Source organism: Anomaloglossus baeobatrachus, chromosome 3 (genome assembly GCF_048569485.1).
Source record: "Anomaloglossus baeobatrachus isolate aAnoBae1 chromosome 3, aAnoBae1.hap1, whole genome shotgun sequence".
NCBI lineage: Eukaryota > Metazoa > Chordata > Amphibia > Anura > Aromobatidae > Anomaloglossus > Anomaloglossus baeobatrachus.
Genome location: NC_134355.1, coordinates 362653697 through 362672403, shown reverse-complemented (window position 1 = coordinate 362672403; position 18707 = coordinate 362653697). Strand labels below are relative to the sequence as shown.

The window sequence follows — 18707 nt, the reverse complement described above, 5'->3', positions numbered from 1 at the left end:
CTCTATATCTATCCATCTCTATATCTACTCATCTATTTATCTTTCTTGCTGCTTTAGTTGCGTTCCGCAAAAAAAAAACCAAAAAAAAAAAAAAACAGAAGGCACACGGACCGTATACAGAATGGATGTCACACGGATGCATCCGTGAAAAAAAAAAAAGGACAGTTTTTTTGCGTACCGCAAAAACATAACGGTCATGTGAATGTAGCCTACATGTGCTCCCTACAGAACGATATGGGGGGGGGGGTCGGTACAGAGCGCCGTGTGTGCGTGGAGGGTTGCAGAGCCTGATGTGTGTGTGCGGGTGCAGAGCCCTATGTGGTGTGGGGTGCATATTGTTGAAGAGAAAATTAGATTATTGGGTAATCTGATCTTCAGGAGTCCGCATCTAAGCAATGGAGAAAACAAGATATATAGCTTATTTTCGCAATTTTTGAATTATTGTCTTCAAAAATTATGAATAGTTTTTTCTTTTAAGAATTGAGTCTTCAAAAGGTGAAAAATGTTGTGCACTCATTTATTAAAATGGCAAGACAAATTATGGAACTATATGCAACAATACCAATTCTAGAGGACATTTCCAAGCAACAAAAGCTAACGCACAATATGAAAAACCGTATCAGAGGAAAATACAGAGAATACAGAATATGAAAAACAAAGACCTAGGGATGATGTATAAAATGGTTGCCAAGCCAGGCAAAGAAAAACACTTGTTTAACCCCTTAATCACTAGTACTCTTTTTAATCATCTGAGAAATAAGAAAATAGCATCCCCAAACGGATGACAATCTAGTAGGTGTGAACCATATGGGAATGTGAACATCCTGCTGTATTAGCCATGATCTGTGAACCAACGGATGAAAGTGTAGTCTGTATGAACCATATGGGAATGCTGACACCCCTGCTGTATTAGCTACGATCTGTGATCCCCCAATGGATGACAAATCTAGCGAGTGTGAACCGTATGGGAATGCGGACACTCTGCTACATTAGCCATGATCTGTGATCCCCCCCTCCCAACAGATGAAAATCTAGTGTGAGTCAACAGTATTCCAATGAAGCAAAAAAGTTGTTACAATTAAGACCAAATCAAAACCTGTCAGTCAACTTTTGCCCTGTGATGACTTTAAATGAAGTGAAAAATTTTATTGGCGATACCAGCAGATTTTGCTTCATTAGAATTTGTTTCATATCTTGCCAACGGGTAGGCTGGATCCCTGAATACATGTGGAGGTGAACAATATTTTTTGGTGAGCAGATACTACTTGTTTCATTGTATTTAGTGTGAACTGTATGGGAATAATTCGCAGCAACAAAAGGGCAACAGTATTTACAAGCCCAGGCCACAGAATCTAATGACTCTTGACATTTGGGTTGTGAGCTGGTGTATCTTAACCAAAATGTTATATATATCATGAGGAATTAGTTCTCTATTTATATTTCTGCACGTTATATATTTCTATACAGGATGCAGCGAGACCCTTTAATGTAGACCTTGTAAACTAGGGTCTTCTTTCCTGTGTGGTGCATTTATATAGTGCTGGGCAGCCCGCCTAGTCTAATAGTATGGGCGTCACTAATAGGCTGTAAGGCAATGTCCACCTACATGTTTGAACTGCGCCCTATACAAGCCATTTCTGGGCAATTTTATCACCAATCAATCACCTCCTCCATGGAGTGGCAGTGTGTGAGTGGTTGCTTCATTAGTGTTTTGTACCTGTTGCCTCCATCTTTATTGGGGATCTTTGCTGCATCCTGTCCGTGCATTAGATTCTGTGTCCTGGGCAGGTAAGTACTATTGTCCTTTTGTTGCTGTGAATATTTTTTGATTTTTTTTGGAGAAAATGTAATTCCTCTTTTTGTCATTGAACTGTATGGGAATGCTGACACATTGCTGCATTAGCCACAATCTGTGATGACACTGATCATGTGGCATATAGATGGCTAACCGAGAGGGGCTCTCTAACCCCATCTGCACACCAAGATTGTAATTTAATGGTTCCAATTGTTGCCATGGCACTCAGATGCCAAGCAATGATCTTGTGGACTACTTTCTGTAGCAATCTGATGAGATATTTGCAGAATTTTAGTGGAAATTTTTTTTTTCTTTAATCATTCAATTCATTCCACATTTCATTAATGCAAATGAGGCACCTAAAAGATTAAACAACCTGATCGCAGGTTTGAATACTTTGAGGGGGTGCAGTTTTAAAAAGGTTATCAATTTTGAGGCTTGTTCATGTAGAGCCCTTCAAAAATGTATATAAATTATAAAAGATACATGACCTTGTAAAATGGCTGCTAAATGTGTTCATTTTTTTAAATTTGTAGAATTTCTTATATCTTCTCAAACTAAATATATTGGCCTAAATCTATCATTTACCACTAACAAAGCACAGCTTAGAATCACTGGGATATGTTGAAACATTCCAGAGTTATCACATTGAAGAATTTATCTTGGTCACTAAGGGGTTAAGGAATACTGAATAAATGCAACTTTACAGAGGTCTGAATATATTTAAAGCCCGGATGTTTAAAATGTTTATTAGAACTTAGTTTATCCAAAAAAGCAATTACAAACTAAGTGGAAAGGAAACAATTCGGATGGCATTTAGCGCACACAGCTGAAGTCCCCCAGATAAAGCTGCCCACCATTGGCCTCTGAAACACAGCACTTCAAAAAGTTATAAAAAGTTATTCGAATACAACTAAAAGAACACACACTAGGAGGCCAACACAATACTGATGTCTGTTAAAGAAAAACAGAATTGCCTCAACTCACATTTGCAAAATAATTTTAGTTGTTTTGCATTTACAGTACACTATTGAGAAGACTTACTTTCTCTTCCCAGGTAGGTAACAAGAGAAAAGCCTCAAAAACAGTCAAGGAACTTACAAAAGCATTAAGGTTAAATGATCTGTGTTCCTTTGTCTTGAAAATTGGTTTGAAGCAGACTCTAGTCTTCATCAGAACCAGACTGACGGCTGTTTTTACCCCTATACCCCCGTGATCTAGACCTTGACTCTTCATTTCGAGTCATCTCTTTTTGTGAATTAGAATTTGAGTGTCTTTGACGGGGAGACTTTGAACGTGATCTTGCAGAACTAGAACGCCTCTGACCAGATCGAGACTTTGAGCCGGATTGCTTCGGTGGCGATCCAGATGGAGATTTTTCCGCTGATCTAGATCCTCTTGAGAAGGAATGTCTTGGAGGGGATTCCGAATGCTTTTGTGGAGTTTTGGAGCGAGATTTTGAATGACTATATGAATGTCGCCTATGTCTTGATCTGCAAAAAATAATTTTCCAAGAATGTTTAATTTATATCAATAACTCCTAACATTTCTAAGACTCCTCACAATAACATGTGCTTTGTATTCAGAAAGAGGCAGACAAGAGGAGAGCTCATCTATGCAACTAAAAATCAAAAAGAAAAAAAAAATGTTATTAAAGTGAACCCAACATGAGCAAATTGTATCAGGCACTGGCAGTATGATTTAAGCCAGGCAAGCGTGACTCAAAACGCTGTGGCGCTCGAGAGAGAAAATACTTTAAAAGTTGCCAGGGACAGTGCCATGCTGTAGACTAGTCAGAAAGGCAAGTCCCCAGCGTCTCTCGCCACCTGCTCCCAGAATTGACAGGTCACTCCTACGTCTACATATAGGCACAGAGCCGTCAGTTAGGCTTCTTTCACTCGTCAGTATTTGGCATCCATGTGTAATCAGTATTTCGATGCCAAAACCACGATTGTCTCCAAAACGCAGAACAGGTGTTATTCTTTCAATTATAGTTCTTCACTGTAAGTTCCACTCCTGGTTTTGGCATCCAAATACTGATGAAACACTGATGTTGATCTCACTAAGGTCACCCATCCTTACCTATGTAGTCTTCTACTAGGCATTGCTCCCACTAGCCAGTTTCCTACTCCACACTGATGAGGGGCAAATACCCCAAAACGGCTGTCTGTGGATGGATACCATGTTTGGCATAGGTGGTCTCCTTGACTGGAGACTGCCCTTCCCGTGGTTGTTCCTTCCCGGTGAAAGACCTGGCTATTTTCCTGCCAGCGTTGAGAAACATGTGATGGTGTCTACGCAGGCTTTCTTGTTTTGAATATTACATGTATATAGGCACAGAGCCGTCAGTTAGGCTTCTTTCACTCGTCAGTATTTGGCATCCATGTGTAATCAGTATTTGGATGCCAAAACCACGATTGTCTCCAAAACACAGAACAGGTGTTATTCTTTCAATTTTAGTTCTTCTCTGTAAGTTCCACTCCTGGTTTTGGCATCCAAATACTGAAGAAACACTGATGCAAAACACTGATGTGTGAAAGAGGCCTTACTGTCAGCAGGAAGGGAGAAGCCACCGAGGCCAGCCTGAGACTACTCTACAGCCAGCAGTGGATTTTAACCCCTTCACGACCGGCCGATTTTGTGCTTTCCATTTTTTTGCCATTTTCCAGAGAGCCGTAATTTTTTTAATTTTCCGTCAATATAGCCATGTGAGGGCTTATTTTTTGCGGAACGAGTTGTACATTTAAATGACACCATGACTTTTACCATATAGTGTACTGGAAAATGAGAAAAAAAAATTACAAAATGTTTGATTGTTTGAGATATTTTATTCACTGTGTTCAGTATATGGTAAAACTGATGTGTGGGTGTGATACCACAGGTCGGTGAAAGTTCATAAAGAGATAAAGAAGGGAATTTTGTTTACTTACCGTAAATTCCTTTTCTTCTAGCTCCAATTGGGAGACCCAGACAATTGGGTGTATAGCTATTGCCTCCGGAGGCCACACAAAGTATTACACTTAAAAGTGTAAGGCCCCTCCCCTTCTGGCTATACACCCCCAGTGGGATCACTGGCTCACCAGTTTTAGTGCCAAAGCAAGAAGGAGGAAAGCCAATAACTGGTTTAAAGACCAATTCAATCCGAGGAAACATCGGAGAACTGAACCATACCACATGAACAACATGTGTACCCGAAAAAAACAGAAAAACCCCGAGAAAACAGGGCGGGTGCTGGGTCTCCCAATTGGAGCTAGAAGAAAAGGAATTTACGGTAAGTAAACAAAATTCCCTTCTTCTTTTTCGCTCCTAATTGGGAGACCCAGACAATTGGGACGTCCAAAAGCAGTCCCTGGGTGGGTAAAAGAATACCTCGTGATAGGGCCGTCAAACAGCCCTTTCCTACAGGTGGGCAATCGCCGCCTGAAGGACTTATCTACCTAGGCTGGCGTCTGCCGAAGCGTAGGTATGCACCTGAAAATGCTTGGTAAAAGTATGCAGACTCAATCAGGTAGGTGCCTGACACACCTGCTGAGCCGTAGCCTGGTGCCGTAATGCCCAGGATGCACCCACGGCTCTGGTAGAATGGGCCTTCAGCCTTGAGAGAACCAGAAGCCCAGTAGAACTGTAGGTTTCAAGAATTGGTTCCTCGATCCCCCGAGCCAGGGTGGATTCAGAAGCTTGCGACTGTTTACGCCGACCAGCGACAAGGACAAAGAGTGCATCCGGGTGGCGCAGGAGCGCCATGCGGGAAGTAGAACCTGAGTGCTCTCACCAGAACCAACAGATGCAAATCCTTCTGAAATTGATGGACTGGACGAGGACACAAAGAAGGTGAGGTGATATCCTGATTGATATGAAAGTGGGATACCACCTTAGGGAGAAATTCCGGAATCGGACGCAGAACTACCCTGTCCTGGTGAAGGACCAGGAAGGGAGATTTGTATGAGAGCGTTGCTAGCTCGGAAACTCTCCTAAGAGACGAGACCGTTACTAGAAGGCCACTTCCCGAGAAAAGCGGGAAGGGAGACCTCTTTCAAAGGCTCGAAAGGCGGCATCTGGAGAGCAATTAGAACCTTGTTCAGATCCCAGGGCTCTAACGGCCGCTTGTACGGAGTGCTGAGACGACAAACTCCCCGTAGGAACGTGCGTACCTGAGGAAGTCGTTTCTGAAAAAATACAGATAGCGCTGAGACTTGTCCCTAAAGGGAACTGAGCGACAACCCTTTTTCCAACCTAGATTGCAGGAAGGAAGGAAACATAGACGATGCAACCGGCCAGGGAGAAACACCCTGCGCCGAGCACCGAGATAAGAATATCTTCCACGTCCTGTGGTCAATCTTGGCGGACGTTGGTATGCTAGCCTGTCTCATGGTGGCAACCACGTCCTGAGGTAATCCTGACGACACTAGGTTCCAGGACTCAATGCCACACCATCAGGTTGAGGGCCGTAGAATTCAAATGGAAGAATGGCCCTTGAGACAGCCAGTCTGATTGGTCTGGTAGTGCCCCCGGTTAGCCTACCGTGAGGCACCACAGAACCGGGAACCACAACATCCTCGGCCAATCTGTAGCGACGAGGATGGCGCGGCCGCAGTCGGTCCTGATCTAGCGCAGCACTCTGGGCAACAATGCCAGAGGTGGCACATAAGGTAGCTGGAACTGCGACCAATGCTGAACTAAGGCGTCTGCCGCCAGAGCTCGATGATTGTGAAACCGTGCCATGAAGCTGGCACATTGTTGTTGTGCCGTGACGCCATTAGATCGACGTCCGGCCTCTGTCAGCGGCGCCAGATCTCCCGAAACCCGTCCGGGTGAAGAGACCATACCCTTTCGGCCACACCCCGGCGACTTAGGAAGTCAGCTTCCTAGTTTTCCACGCCTGGGATGTGAACTGTGGATATGGTGGATGCCGTGTCTTCCACCCACATCAGAACCTGCCGGACTTCCTGGAAGGCTTGCCGGTTGCGCGTTCTTCCTTGGTGGTTGATGTATGCCACCGCTGTGGAGTTGTCCGACTGAAGTCGGATTTGCTTGCTGTCCAGCTGCTGTTGGAAGGTTTGTAGGGCAAGATACACTGCTCTGTGTTCAAGAACATTGATCTGAAGGGTGGACTCTTGCTGAGTCCACGTACCCTGAGCGCTGTGGTGGAGAAAAACTGCTCCCCACCCTGATAGACTCGCGTCTGTCGTAACTATCGCCCAGGATGGGGATAGGAAGGACCTTCTTTTTGACCATGAGGTGGGAAGAAGCCACCACCGTAGAGATTCCTTGGCCGCCTGAGAAAGAAAGACGACTCTGTTGAGGGAGGTCGACTCCCCGTCCCATTGGCGGAGAATGTCACATTGTAGTGGACGCAGATGAAACTGCGCGAAAAGAACTGCCTCCATTGCTACCATCTTACGTAGGAAGTGCATGAGGCGTCTCAATGTGTGCGACTGGTTCTTAAAGAAGAGATTGCAGCCCGTAGTGAATGCTGTTTGTCTAGCGGAAGCTTCACTATCGCTGAGAGAGTATGAAACTCCATGCCTAGATATGTTAGCGATAGGGTCGGGGTCGGATCTGACTTCAAAAAGTTGATGATCCACCCAAAACTCTAGAGAGTCTCCAGCGCAACGTTCGGGCAGTGTCGGCATGTTTCCTAAGAGAGTGCCTTGACAAGTAGATCGTCTAAATATGGGATCACAGAGTGACCCTGAGAGTGCAGGACTGTGACTACTGCTGCCCTGACCTTGGCGAAGACCAGTGGGACTGTCGCTAGCCGGAAGGTAGAGCTACGAACAGAAGGTGTTCGTCTCCTATAACGAAGCGTAGAAACGCTAGTGCTCTGGATCAATCGGCACGTGTGGATAAGCATCCTTGATGCCTAATGATGCTAGGAAATCTCCTTGGGACATTGAGGCGATGACATGGCGGAGGGATTCCATCCGGAACCGCCTGGTGTCCACGAGCTTGCTGAGCAGTTTTAGATCCAGAACGGGACGGAACGGCCCGTTCTTATAGGCACCGCAAATAATTTGGGGTAAAAACCGTGACCTTGTTCCTGAAGAGGAACGGGGGTCATCACTCTTTCTGCCTATAGAGTGCACCCTGTTTGCAGAAGAGCAGCGGCTCGGCCGGGAGGTGGAGAAGTTCTGAAGAATCGAGTTGGAGGACGAGAAGTGAGCTCTATCCTGTACCCGTGAGACAGAATGTCTCACACCCAACGGTCATTGACCTATGGCAGCTAAATATCGCCAAGGCGGGTGAGCCTGCTACCGACCTAGGATGCGGAGAGAGGAGGCCGCAAGTCATGAGGAAGCCGCCTTGGAAGCGGGTTTTCAGACTGTCTCTTTTTTGGGCGTGACTGAGCCCGCCAAGAATCTGAGCTCCTCTGATCCTTTTGAGTCCACATTGGACGAGGAAAAATGGGACCTGCCCGAGCCTCGAAAAGACCGAAACCACGACTGCCTCCTGCTCTGTTGGGGTTTGTTGTGTCCGGGCTGAGGAAAGGATGAATCCTTACCCCTGGACTGTTTAATGGTTACATCCAAACGCTCACCAAACAGTCGGTCAGCAGAAAAAGGCAACTGGTTAAGCAACCTTTTTTGGAAGCAGAATCTGCCTTCCATTCACTTAACGAGCAGACCAGGCTCTGCTTAAAAACACGGAGCAGCGGAGGCTACTGCCGTACGGTTCGCAGAGTCTAGGGCAACCTGAATCGCGTAAGAAACAAATGCAGACATTTGAGAGGTTAAGGATGCCACCTGCGGCACAGATGTACGTGTAACCGTGTCAATCTGTGTAAGACAAGCTGAAATAGCTTGGAGTGCCCCAAGGGTGAGAATGCTGGAGCCAACGGTGCGCCGACAGTCTCATAGATGGATTTAGACCAGAGATCCATCTGTCTGTCAGTGGCATCTTTAAGTGCAGCTCCATCTCCCACTGCAACTATGGATCTAGCTACAAGCCTGGAGATTGGAGGATGCCGCTTGGGACACTGGGTCCAGTCCTTGACCACGTCAGGGGGCAGGGATAACGTGTATCCTAAGCCGTTTGGAGAAGCGCATATCTGGATAAGTGTGGTGTTCCTGGACTGCCTCTCTGAAGGCAGAGTGGTCCAGAAAAATACGTGAAGCTGACTCCTCCACTGGAGGAGCTGGGAGAGAAATAACCAACATTCTATTGATGGACGCTATAAGATTATTCACTATGGCGTCACCATTAGGTGTATCCAGATTGAGAGCGGTCTCAGGATCAGAATCCTGAGCCGCTACTTCCGCCTCATTACACAGAGAGTCCTTCTGCTAGGACCCTGATGAAACCGAGGGCCGCTCATAGTGAGCCCGCTTAGGCTGTCTGGGACTGACGTCTGTGCAGAGCCGTGACTCTGGGATGCGTGTGACATTCCCGGAGCTGTTAGTTGTTCACACTGAGGGGGGCCATGGATCAATGATTCAACAGTGCCCATGTTGTGAGAGACATGTCCGGACTGCTAGGCTTCTAGTATCATAGCCATAGTCTCAGAAAATCTGTCAGTAAATACTGCAGACACCGTCCTCATCCTCTGGCCATTAGCAGAGACTCCGGCTGAGTTGGATATAATGGGGGTCTATGTAACCTGCCGGCCGTATAGCCGTACATGCTGTACCGGCTGCATAGAAAAACATGTGGTTCTGCACCTTTGTTTTACACAGAGAATATGCTGATAACTCCTCCGCACAATCCAGGAGGGTATATACAACGTGCGACCAAACAGTGCAATGTATATAGTACAAGCATATCTATAAGTGCACTTCTGCACTAGTGGGGTTAGCACCACAGGTGCTGCTTAACGCCTGTTGCAGCGATTGTGTGACTAACAGAATGCCAGGGTCTTCCACACTTGTCTCTGTATCGTACAGAAACTGACACTAATGGCTGCCGGCGTCCTTGTAGAGAAGGAAGCCGTGGGCGTGCCTGAGAAAGTGCGGGAATCCGGTTTCACAGTGCACACAGTGAGAGGGGTGGAGTATGCAAAACATACTCCAGCTCTCAGCGCTGCTGTGCTATGCAGCGTCACGCCCCTACCCTGACTGTCAGGCCTGTGGGCGGTAACGAAGGGAGACTAGGCCCAGAAGCCGGGGACTCGAGTTAATAAGCGCGGCCGGCATATCAGTGCTGGCCGGCGCGGAAGTCCCCGGCGCACCACAAATCCCAGCGGCGCCTTAAATAAAAATGGCAGCGGCGGTTAGCGCAGTAGTCACCCAATACACTAACACACCCAGCAACGCTGTGGTGTGCGATGGCACTAGTGCGGACAGCGCCGCTGTCCCTGGCGCACTAACACACCCAGCAGTGCTGCCGTGTGTCTGCGCGGTCCCCACAGGGACACAGAGTACCTCCATGTAGCAGGGCCATGTCCCTGAAGATACTCCGCTCCATGTCCAGCAGATACCAGGGGCTGTGGATGGAGCACGATCTCAGTGCCTGGAGACCGATAGAATCCCACTTCACCCAGAGCCCTGTAAAAAGGGATGGGGAAGGAAGCAGCATGTGGGCTCCAGCCTCCGTACCCGCAATGGGTACCTCAACCTTAACAAACACCTCCGACATGAAGTGGGGTGAGAAGGGAGCATGCTGGGAGCCCTGTATGGGCCCTCTTTTCTTCCATCCGACATAGTCAGCAGCTGCTGCTGACTAAACAGTGGAGCTATGCGTGGATGTGTTGCCTCCTTCGCACAAAGCACAAAACTGGTGAGCCAGTGATCCCACTGGGGGTGTATAGCCAGAAGGGGAGGGGCCTTACACTTTTAAGTGTAATACTTTGTGTGGCCTCCGGAGGCAATAGCTATACACCCAATTGTCTGGGTCTCCCAATTAGGAGCGAAAAAGAAAGTAAACCTATTTATTGGTTTGGTCCAAAAAAAAAAAGTGGGGCACGTTTAGCGCCATTTTCTGCAACCCGTACCGTTCTCATTTTTCGGGATATTTAGCTCAGTGATGGCTTATTTTTTGCATCTCAAGCTGATGTTTTAATGATACCATTTTTGTGCAGATGTTAGATGTTTTGATCGCCTGTTATTGCATTTTGCGCAAAATTTGCCACGACCAAAGAACGCAATTTTGGCGATTGTATTTATTTTTGCCGCTACACGGTTTACCGATCGGATTAATTGATTTTATATTTTGATAGATCGGGCATTTTGGAATGCGGCGATACCAACTTTTTAACCCTTTAATTTTGAATAGGGCGAAAGGGGGGTGATTTGAACTTTTTTTTAAATTTTACTACTCCTAGGGGTGCTGGGTGGGATTAACACTGCTGGGATGTAATTTTACTGCCCGTGGTTGTTAAGGGGGTTAAAGTATGGTTCGCTCTGAAACACCAAGTCAAACATACCTGGCTGAAATCGTACTGCCTGTGCGCCAGATACATTCCGTCTGTGGATCAGGCAGCATGCATCAGCTGTCATGTTCATTTTAAAACCACCCAAAAAAATAAAATTAGCATAAAGCTCAATACACCAACTGTGTACATGGAATATGAAGTTACCATATACTAGATTTCTATAGACCGCTTCGGAACCAGCTTACTGTTTTCATTATTACAGCTACTCTGTGAGGTGCCCTCTACTGTAACCAGCTACAATTTGAAGCCCTACCTTCTCCTGCCACGGTCCCATGAACCGCTTCGGCTACGTGTTCTTCGCCTGCTGTGGCTTCTTGATCTTCTGCGATCAACTGGAGAACAGGCATGTCTTTCCTTTGATTTCATTTGTCCAGGAGCTAAACATTAAGAGATTAAAGCACACTTAGATGGTACGTTATCAAAATTCTTAATTAGACTTGGGTTACAAGGGGTGTCCAAATAAAACAATCGTGCCATCCTAGGATTCTGTAGCATCTGCCTCTAGATGAAATGTTGTGCAAGAGGGACAAGTGACCAGATTTCTTATGTCAGTCGATTAATGGCGCTCTAAAAAGGTATGGGCTCTAGTTACATTACGCAATGGTAAGATGCAATCCAACTATAGCAGACAGGACTTTCACTAGCAGCTACAGTGAAACGGCAAGACCGAACCCTATAGCAAAAGGTAAGGCCAGTGTATGCCTATGTGGCAACACCAAAAACCGTGATGTAATAGTGATATTTTGGAATGTGTTTTCCAGCAGCAACATGGCCAGAGGTAAAAATAACTTTGAGGGGGGGGGGGTGCGGGGTGCTCTTTTATGGGCGTTGTCTAGGCTTGGTTTGCGACTTGTGCAGGGAGGGGGGATTACATTAGTGATACAAGGAGTTCCCAGCCTGTAGTAGAATACTTAGTAGCCACCTTGTGCTGTGCTGGCCGATATTCCAGTACTGTTCTGCTAGTTGTGATGAGCCGGATCACTGCTGTTTGCTGGGCGAAAAGGAAGTCACTGCAAGTCTGAGCCAGAACGAGGCTCTTATAGACTTATATTAAGAACGTGGACAGTTTGCTCAGGAGCTTCAGTCACTAAATAGCGGAACGGGACCTGAGAAGCGGTGGGAATAGCAGCAGATGGCAGCTGGTATTTCACTATGGGCAGGGAACAGAAATTGATACCACTTCTGTGGTGAAATTAATAAAAAAAAAAAAAAAATGTAATAGAGGCTACATTGCGGATTATTTTTCATTTTTGGAGTGGGTTCGCCTATCCATTATGGAGATATAAGCAGACACTAGGCACCTAATGTGCTAAAGGGAACTTGTCAGCAGACTTTTCGCAATTAAACTATAAGATTCCCCTTCTGCAGCTCCTGGGCTGCATTCTAGAAAGGTTCTTCTTGCTATTGTGCCCACTTTGAGACCTAAATAAACACTAAATTCTTACCTTTTTGTATGCAAATGTGTTTTTATTGTCACGGAGGCGGGTTGTATTTCGTCCATTATTCGCACTTCTGCTGCTGTACACCGTCCCCCATTGCTCATTTACATACATGAGGACCGTTATGCGCAAGCGCGTCTTCTCTTGATCAGTGGTGTGCTGCTCCTCCCATCTATTTCCTGCTCCAGGGAAAGATGGGTAATAGGTATCGTGGTTCATATGGCCAGCGCTTGCACATAACAGTGGATGCAGAGGGAAAGCGCGGGCACAAGATTATGGGCAGGTACTTGGATGATTCTGCTGATGACAATCAAAGTGCCGCCCATAATCTCGCGCCTGCGCAATCACCTCACCAGCGTTCACGCTTTGCACAGTGCTCAGTCCCGCAAGAGTGCCACTGGGCATGCGCGAGACCTCGGGAGGACACAGTTACACGAGGGGGGCATCCTCATGTATGTAAATGAGCAATTGGGGACGGCGTACAGCGGTGCGAATAACATACGAAATACAGCCTGCCCCCGTGACCATAAAAACACATTTGCATATAAAAAGATAAGAATTTATAAAGTGTTTATTTAGGTCTCAAAGGGGGCACAGTAGCAACAGGAACCTTTCTAGAATGCAGCCCAGGAGCTGCAGAAGGGGAATCTTCGTTTAATTGAGAAAATTCTGCTGCAGGTTCCCTTTAACTAAAGTTGAATCCAAGTTTATATTAGATATTTTTCACTGGGAGTCTGGAATTGTGGCTTCTGTATGATGCAAGCCAATCATAAGCAGGTAGCAACGTAAAAGAACAGAGGGGCCTATGAGGAATTCATCAGGGTCACAGATCCTGCCAGTAGGAGTGTGCAGCCTAAATCAGCACTGAAGATATTGATCAGTCGTTATCACAATTCTTAATTTTGAGGTAAAATCAGTATTCAGTGAAGACTTTCCCATTACTGAGAAGATGGCAGTTGGTGCTGATGGGATCCTATGCAGATAGAAGGGGCGGAGCTTTGCCTTTACCCATAGAATCTCATCTGTAACAACCGCCTTCTATCTCAGTAATGGGAAAGTCATCACTAAATACAGATTTTACCTAAGAATTGAGAATTTTGATAATGACTGATCAATTCTGGCAGAGAAATAAGATTTGTCTAATAAATATTAGAAAGTTGTTTTCATGTGTGCTATTGATCTATGGAAAAAAAATAAAATACTGTTTATGCTTTAAGGCTGACTCATGTGGCAACTATTTGATTGCTAATATTTCTGCAACAGGAGGTTAAACCACGAAAAACCCTTAAACACATGAAACAAATTGGGTGAAAGGTCTGATTTTGTACTGCCCAAATTGCCAGAGCGGCAATAAGTAGTGCCAGAAATTCCAGGTTCCATCGATGTGTCACTTACTGGTTGTCTTGTAGAGGTCACAAAACCACTCTGACGAGATCCAGACTTCAGCTTTTCATGGTCCAGGCTGCAATGCCTTGACTGACCATGGTACTCCTGATCCAAACCAATAGTCCCATAGGTATACATGAGGGTGTGAATTCAGGAGAGTCATGGTGGCTTCTGTCACTATGTGACATGGAAATCTGAATTCAGCCTTTATCAGTTGTACAGATAGCTCTGTGTGTATCTAAAGCTGGGGTCACACTAAACGACAGCGACAACGACGTCGCTGTTATGTCACCATTTTCTGTGACGTAGCAGCGACCTTGTAAGTCGCTGTTATGATCGCTGCTTAGCTGTCAAACAGCAGCCGAAGCAGCGATCATAACGACAGTGCTGCAACATGTGCAGAGAGCAGGGAGCGCGCACACTGCTTAGCGCTGGCTCCTTGCTCTCCTAGCTACAGTACACATCGGGTTAATTACACGATGTGTACTGCAGCTACATGTGCAGAGACCAGGAGCCGGCACTAGCAGCAAGAGCGGCGGAGGCTGGTAACGAAGGTAAATATCGGGTAACCACCTTGGTTACCCGATGTTTACCTTAGTTACAGCTTACCGCAGCTGCCAGACGCCGGCTCCTGCTCCCTGCTCGCTTCATTTCGTCGCTATCTCGCTGTCACACACAGTGATCTGTGCGTCACAGCAGGAGAGCGACGACCAAAAAATCAAGCTGGACATTCAGCAACGAGCGGCGACCTCACAGCAGGGGCCAGCTCGTTGCTGGATGTCACACACAGCTACAGCGACGGGACGTCGCTGCAACGTCACAGAAAATGGTGACGTAGCAGCGACGTCGTTGTCGCTGTGTGTGACACCACCTTAAAGCTGGGTAGGCCTAGTTTAAGAGGTTATTAAATGACTGGCAAACAAGTTTGGCCGGCAGTGGTTTAGCAATGTAAACACCTTCAGGGTAACAGTCACTATGGTATACTACCTTCACATTGTGCAGCATAGCCTCAGTGACATTATCTTGCAAACAAAATCAAATAATTTCATGACCCTTTAAAGAGATTCACTGTAAAGCCTTTAATAAAGTACTTACTTTTACGGTCACCTTGGGCAAACTGTATTTCAATCTGGCGGCCACAAACCCATTTTCTGTTGAGATTGTAAAGAGCGTCCTCAGCATCACGAACATCTTCAAACCTGGCTATCTGTTAAGGAGATCTTGAGGTACATTGTACACGGCATCATAAAATATTTGAGGGGAAAAAAAAAAAAAAAAAACAAAAAAAAACTTTCCAGCTCACTGAAATGCTTTCCTTGATACAGACGTGGCAAACGCCATGATGGATAGAACACAACGAGCAGGAAATGTAGAAAGGAGCTTGATTTAGTAACAAATGGGTTTCAAAAATTGTTAAAAACCTGGGACCTTGAAACATATTGAAGAGCCCCTCCACTAGCCGTGCTCGGTGGCAGAGCACCGGAGAACCATGGAAATCCTAGAATACAAGCAATACCACCAAAGAAGGGAATTTTGTTACTTACCGTAAATTCCTTTTCTTCTAGCTCTTATTGGGAGACCCAGACGATTGGGGTATAGCTACTGCCTCCGGAGGCCACACAAAGCACTACACTAAAAAGTGCTAGGCCCCTCCCCTTCTGGCTATACCCCCCCCGTGGTATCACGGGTTCTCCAGTTTTAGTGCCAAAGCAAGAAGGAGGAAAGCCAATAACTGGTTTAAACAAATTAACTCCGAGTAACATCGGAGAACTGAAAAACCGTTCAACATGAACAACATGTGTACCCGCAAACAACAAAAAAATCCCGAAGGACAACAGGGCGGGTGCTGGGTCTCCCAATAAGAGCTAGAAGAAAAGGAATTTACGGTAAGTAACAAAGAAGGGAATTTTGTTTACTTACCGTAAATTCCTTTTCTTCTAGCTCCAATTGGGAGACCCAGACAGTGGGTGTATAGCTACTGCCCTCTGGAGGCCGCACAAAGAACTACACTTAAAAGTGTAAGGCCCCTCCCCTTCTGGCTATACACCCTCCCGTAGGAGTACAGGTTCCTCAGTTTTAGTACCAAAGCAAGAAGGAGGAAAGCCAATAACAGTTTCAAAAACAAATTCAATCCGATAACATGATCGGAGAACTTAAGAAACAACATGAACAACATGTGCACCCGAAAAACGAAACCCTAAGAACAAATAGGGCGGGTGCTGGGTCTCCCAATTGGAGCTAGAAGAAAAGGAATTTACGGTAAGTAAACAAAATTCCCTTCTTTTTCGCTCCTAATTGGGAGACCCAGACAGTGGGACGTCCAAAAGCAGTCCCTGGGTGGGTAAAAAGATACCACATGAACGGGCTGTCAGACAGCCTCTTCCTACAGGTGGGCCACCGCCGCCTGAAGGACCTGTCTACCTAGGCTGGCATCTGCCGAAGCGTAGGTATGCACTTGATAGTGTTTGGTAAACGTGTGCAGACTCGACCAGGTAGCCGCCTGGCACACTTGCTGAGCCGTAGCCTGATGCCGCAATGCCCAGGACGCACCCACGGCTCTGGTAGAATGGGCCTTCAGTCCAGATGGAATCGGAAGCCCAGCAGAACGGTATGTGTGAAGAATTGGTTCCTTGATCCACCGCGCCAGGGTGGATTTGGAAGCTTGCGATCCCTTATGCTGACCAGCGACTAGGACAAAGAGCGCATCAGAACGGCGTAGAGCCGCCGTGCGAGAAATGTAAATCCTGAGTGCTCTCACCAGGTCCAACAGATGTAAACCCTTTTCAAATTGGTGAACTGGATGCGGACACAAAGATGGTAAAGTGATATCCTGATTGAGATGAAAGGAAGAAACCACCTTGGGAGAAAACTCTGGAATTGGACGCAGTACTACCTTGTCTTGGTGAAACACCAGGAAGGGAGATTTGCAAGATAACGCCGCTAGCTCGGACACTCTTCGAAGAGACGTGACCGCCACAAGAAAAACTACCTTTTGTGAAAGCCGAGAAAGGGGAACCTCTTTCAAAGGCTCGAAAGGCGGCTTCTGGAGAGCAATGAGAACCTTGTTCAGATCCCAGGGTTCCAATGGCCGTCTGTAAGGAGGAACGATATGACAAACTCCTTGGAGAAAAGTGCGTACTTTAGAAAGCTGTGCCAAGCGCTTCTGAAAGAATACGGATAGCGCGGAGACTTGACCCTTAAGAGAGCTAAGCGACAAGCCTTTTTCCAACCCAGACTGCAGGAAGGAAAGAAAAGTTGGCAATGCAAATGGCCAGGGAGAAAACCCTTGAGCCACGCACCACGCTAAGAATATCTTCCACGTTCTGTGATAGATCTTAGCTGAGGATGGTTTTCTAGCCTGTCTCATTGTGGCAACAACTTCATGAGATAAACCTGAGGCCGCTAGGATCCAGGACTCAATGGCCACACAGTCAGGTTCAGGGCCGCAGAATTCAGATGGAAAAACGGCCCTTGAGACAGCAAATCTGGACGGTCTGGTAGTGTCCACGGTTGGCCTACCGTGAGATGCCACAGATCCGGGTACCACGACCTTCTTGGCCAATCTGGAGCGACGAGTATGGCTCGATGGCAGTCGGACCTGATTTTCCGGAGAACTCTGGGTAACAATGCTAGAGGTGGGAACACATAGGGGAGTCGGAATTGCGACCAATCCTGAACCAAGGCGTCTGCCGCCAGTGCTCGGTGATCGTGAGACCGTGCCATGAAAACTGGGACCTTGTTGTTGTGTCGTGACGCCATCAGATCGACGTCCGGCGTCCCCCAGCGGCAACAGATCTGCTGAAACACGTCCGGGTGAAGAGACCATTCTCCTGCGTCCATGCCCTGGCGACTGAGAAAGTCTGCTTCCCAGTTTTCCACGCCTGGGATGTGAACTGCGGATATGGTGGACGCTCTGCTTTCCACCCACGTCAAAATCCGTTGGACTTCTTGAAAGGCTTGGCGACTGCGTGTTCCCCCTTGGTGGTTGATGTACGCCACCGCCGTGGAATTGTCCGACTGAATCCGAATCTGTTTGCCTTCCAGCCATTGTTGGAAGGCTCGCAGGGCAAGATAGATTGCTCTGATTTCCAGAACATTGATCTGCAGGGTGGACTCTTCCAGAGTCCACATCCCCTGAGCCCTGTGGTGGAGATACACCGCTCCCCACCCTGATAGGCTCGCATCCGTCGTGACCACTGCCCAGGACGGGGGAAGGAACGACTTTCCCTGTGACAATGAGGCGGGGAGAAGCCACCAACGCAGAGAGTCCTTGGCAGTCTGAGAGAGGGAGACAGTCCTGTCGAGGGACGTCGATTTCCCGTCCCATTGGCGTAGAATGTCCCATTGTAGAGGGCGCAGATGAAACTGCGCGAACGGGACTGCCTCCATTGCTGCTACCATCTTTCCTAGGAAATGCATGAGGCGCCTCAGTGAGTGCGACTGGCTCTGAAGGAGAGATTGCACTCCAGTCCGCAGCGAGCACTGCTTGTCCAGTGGAAGCTTCACTATCGCTGAGAGAGTATGAAACTCCATGCCAAGATAAGTCAGAGATTGGGTCGGGGTTAGATGAGACTTTGGAAAGTTGATAATCCACCCGAAACTCTGGAGAGTGTCTAGTGCCACTTTCAGACTGTGTTGGCATGCCTCTTGAGAGGGTGCCTTTATAAGCAGGTCGTCTAGATACGGGATGACCGAGTGACCCTGCGAGTGCAGAACAGCT

At 46.9% G+C, this 18707-nt stretch overlaps 1 protein-coding gene across 1 annotated transcript in view; it reads right to left on the bottom strand.

Annotated features, from left to right (window-relative positions):
* Positions 1-501: 501 nt before the first annotated feature.
* The window catches only part of SRSF12 (serine and arginine rich splicing factor 12), a 37814-nt gene continuing 19608 nt past the window's right edge, over positions 502-18707 (bottom strand). Inside the window, exons 3-5 of the mRNA XM_075340138.1 lie at positions 15083-15186; positions 11416-11539; positions 502-3288 (exon numbers count right to left, since the gene is read on the bottom strand). Coding sequence (XP_075196253.1) covers positions 2958-3288; positions 11416-11539; positions 15083-15186 — 559 coding nt within the window. The 3' untranslated portion in view covers positions 502-2957. The remainder of the gene's footprint in view (positions 3289-11415; positions 11540-15082; positions 15187-18707) is intronic.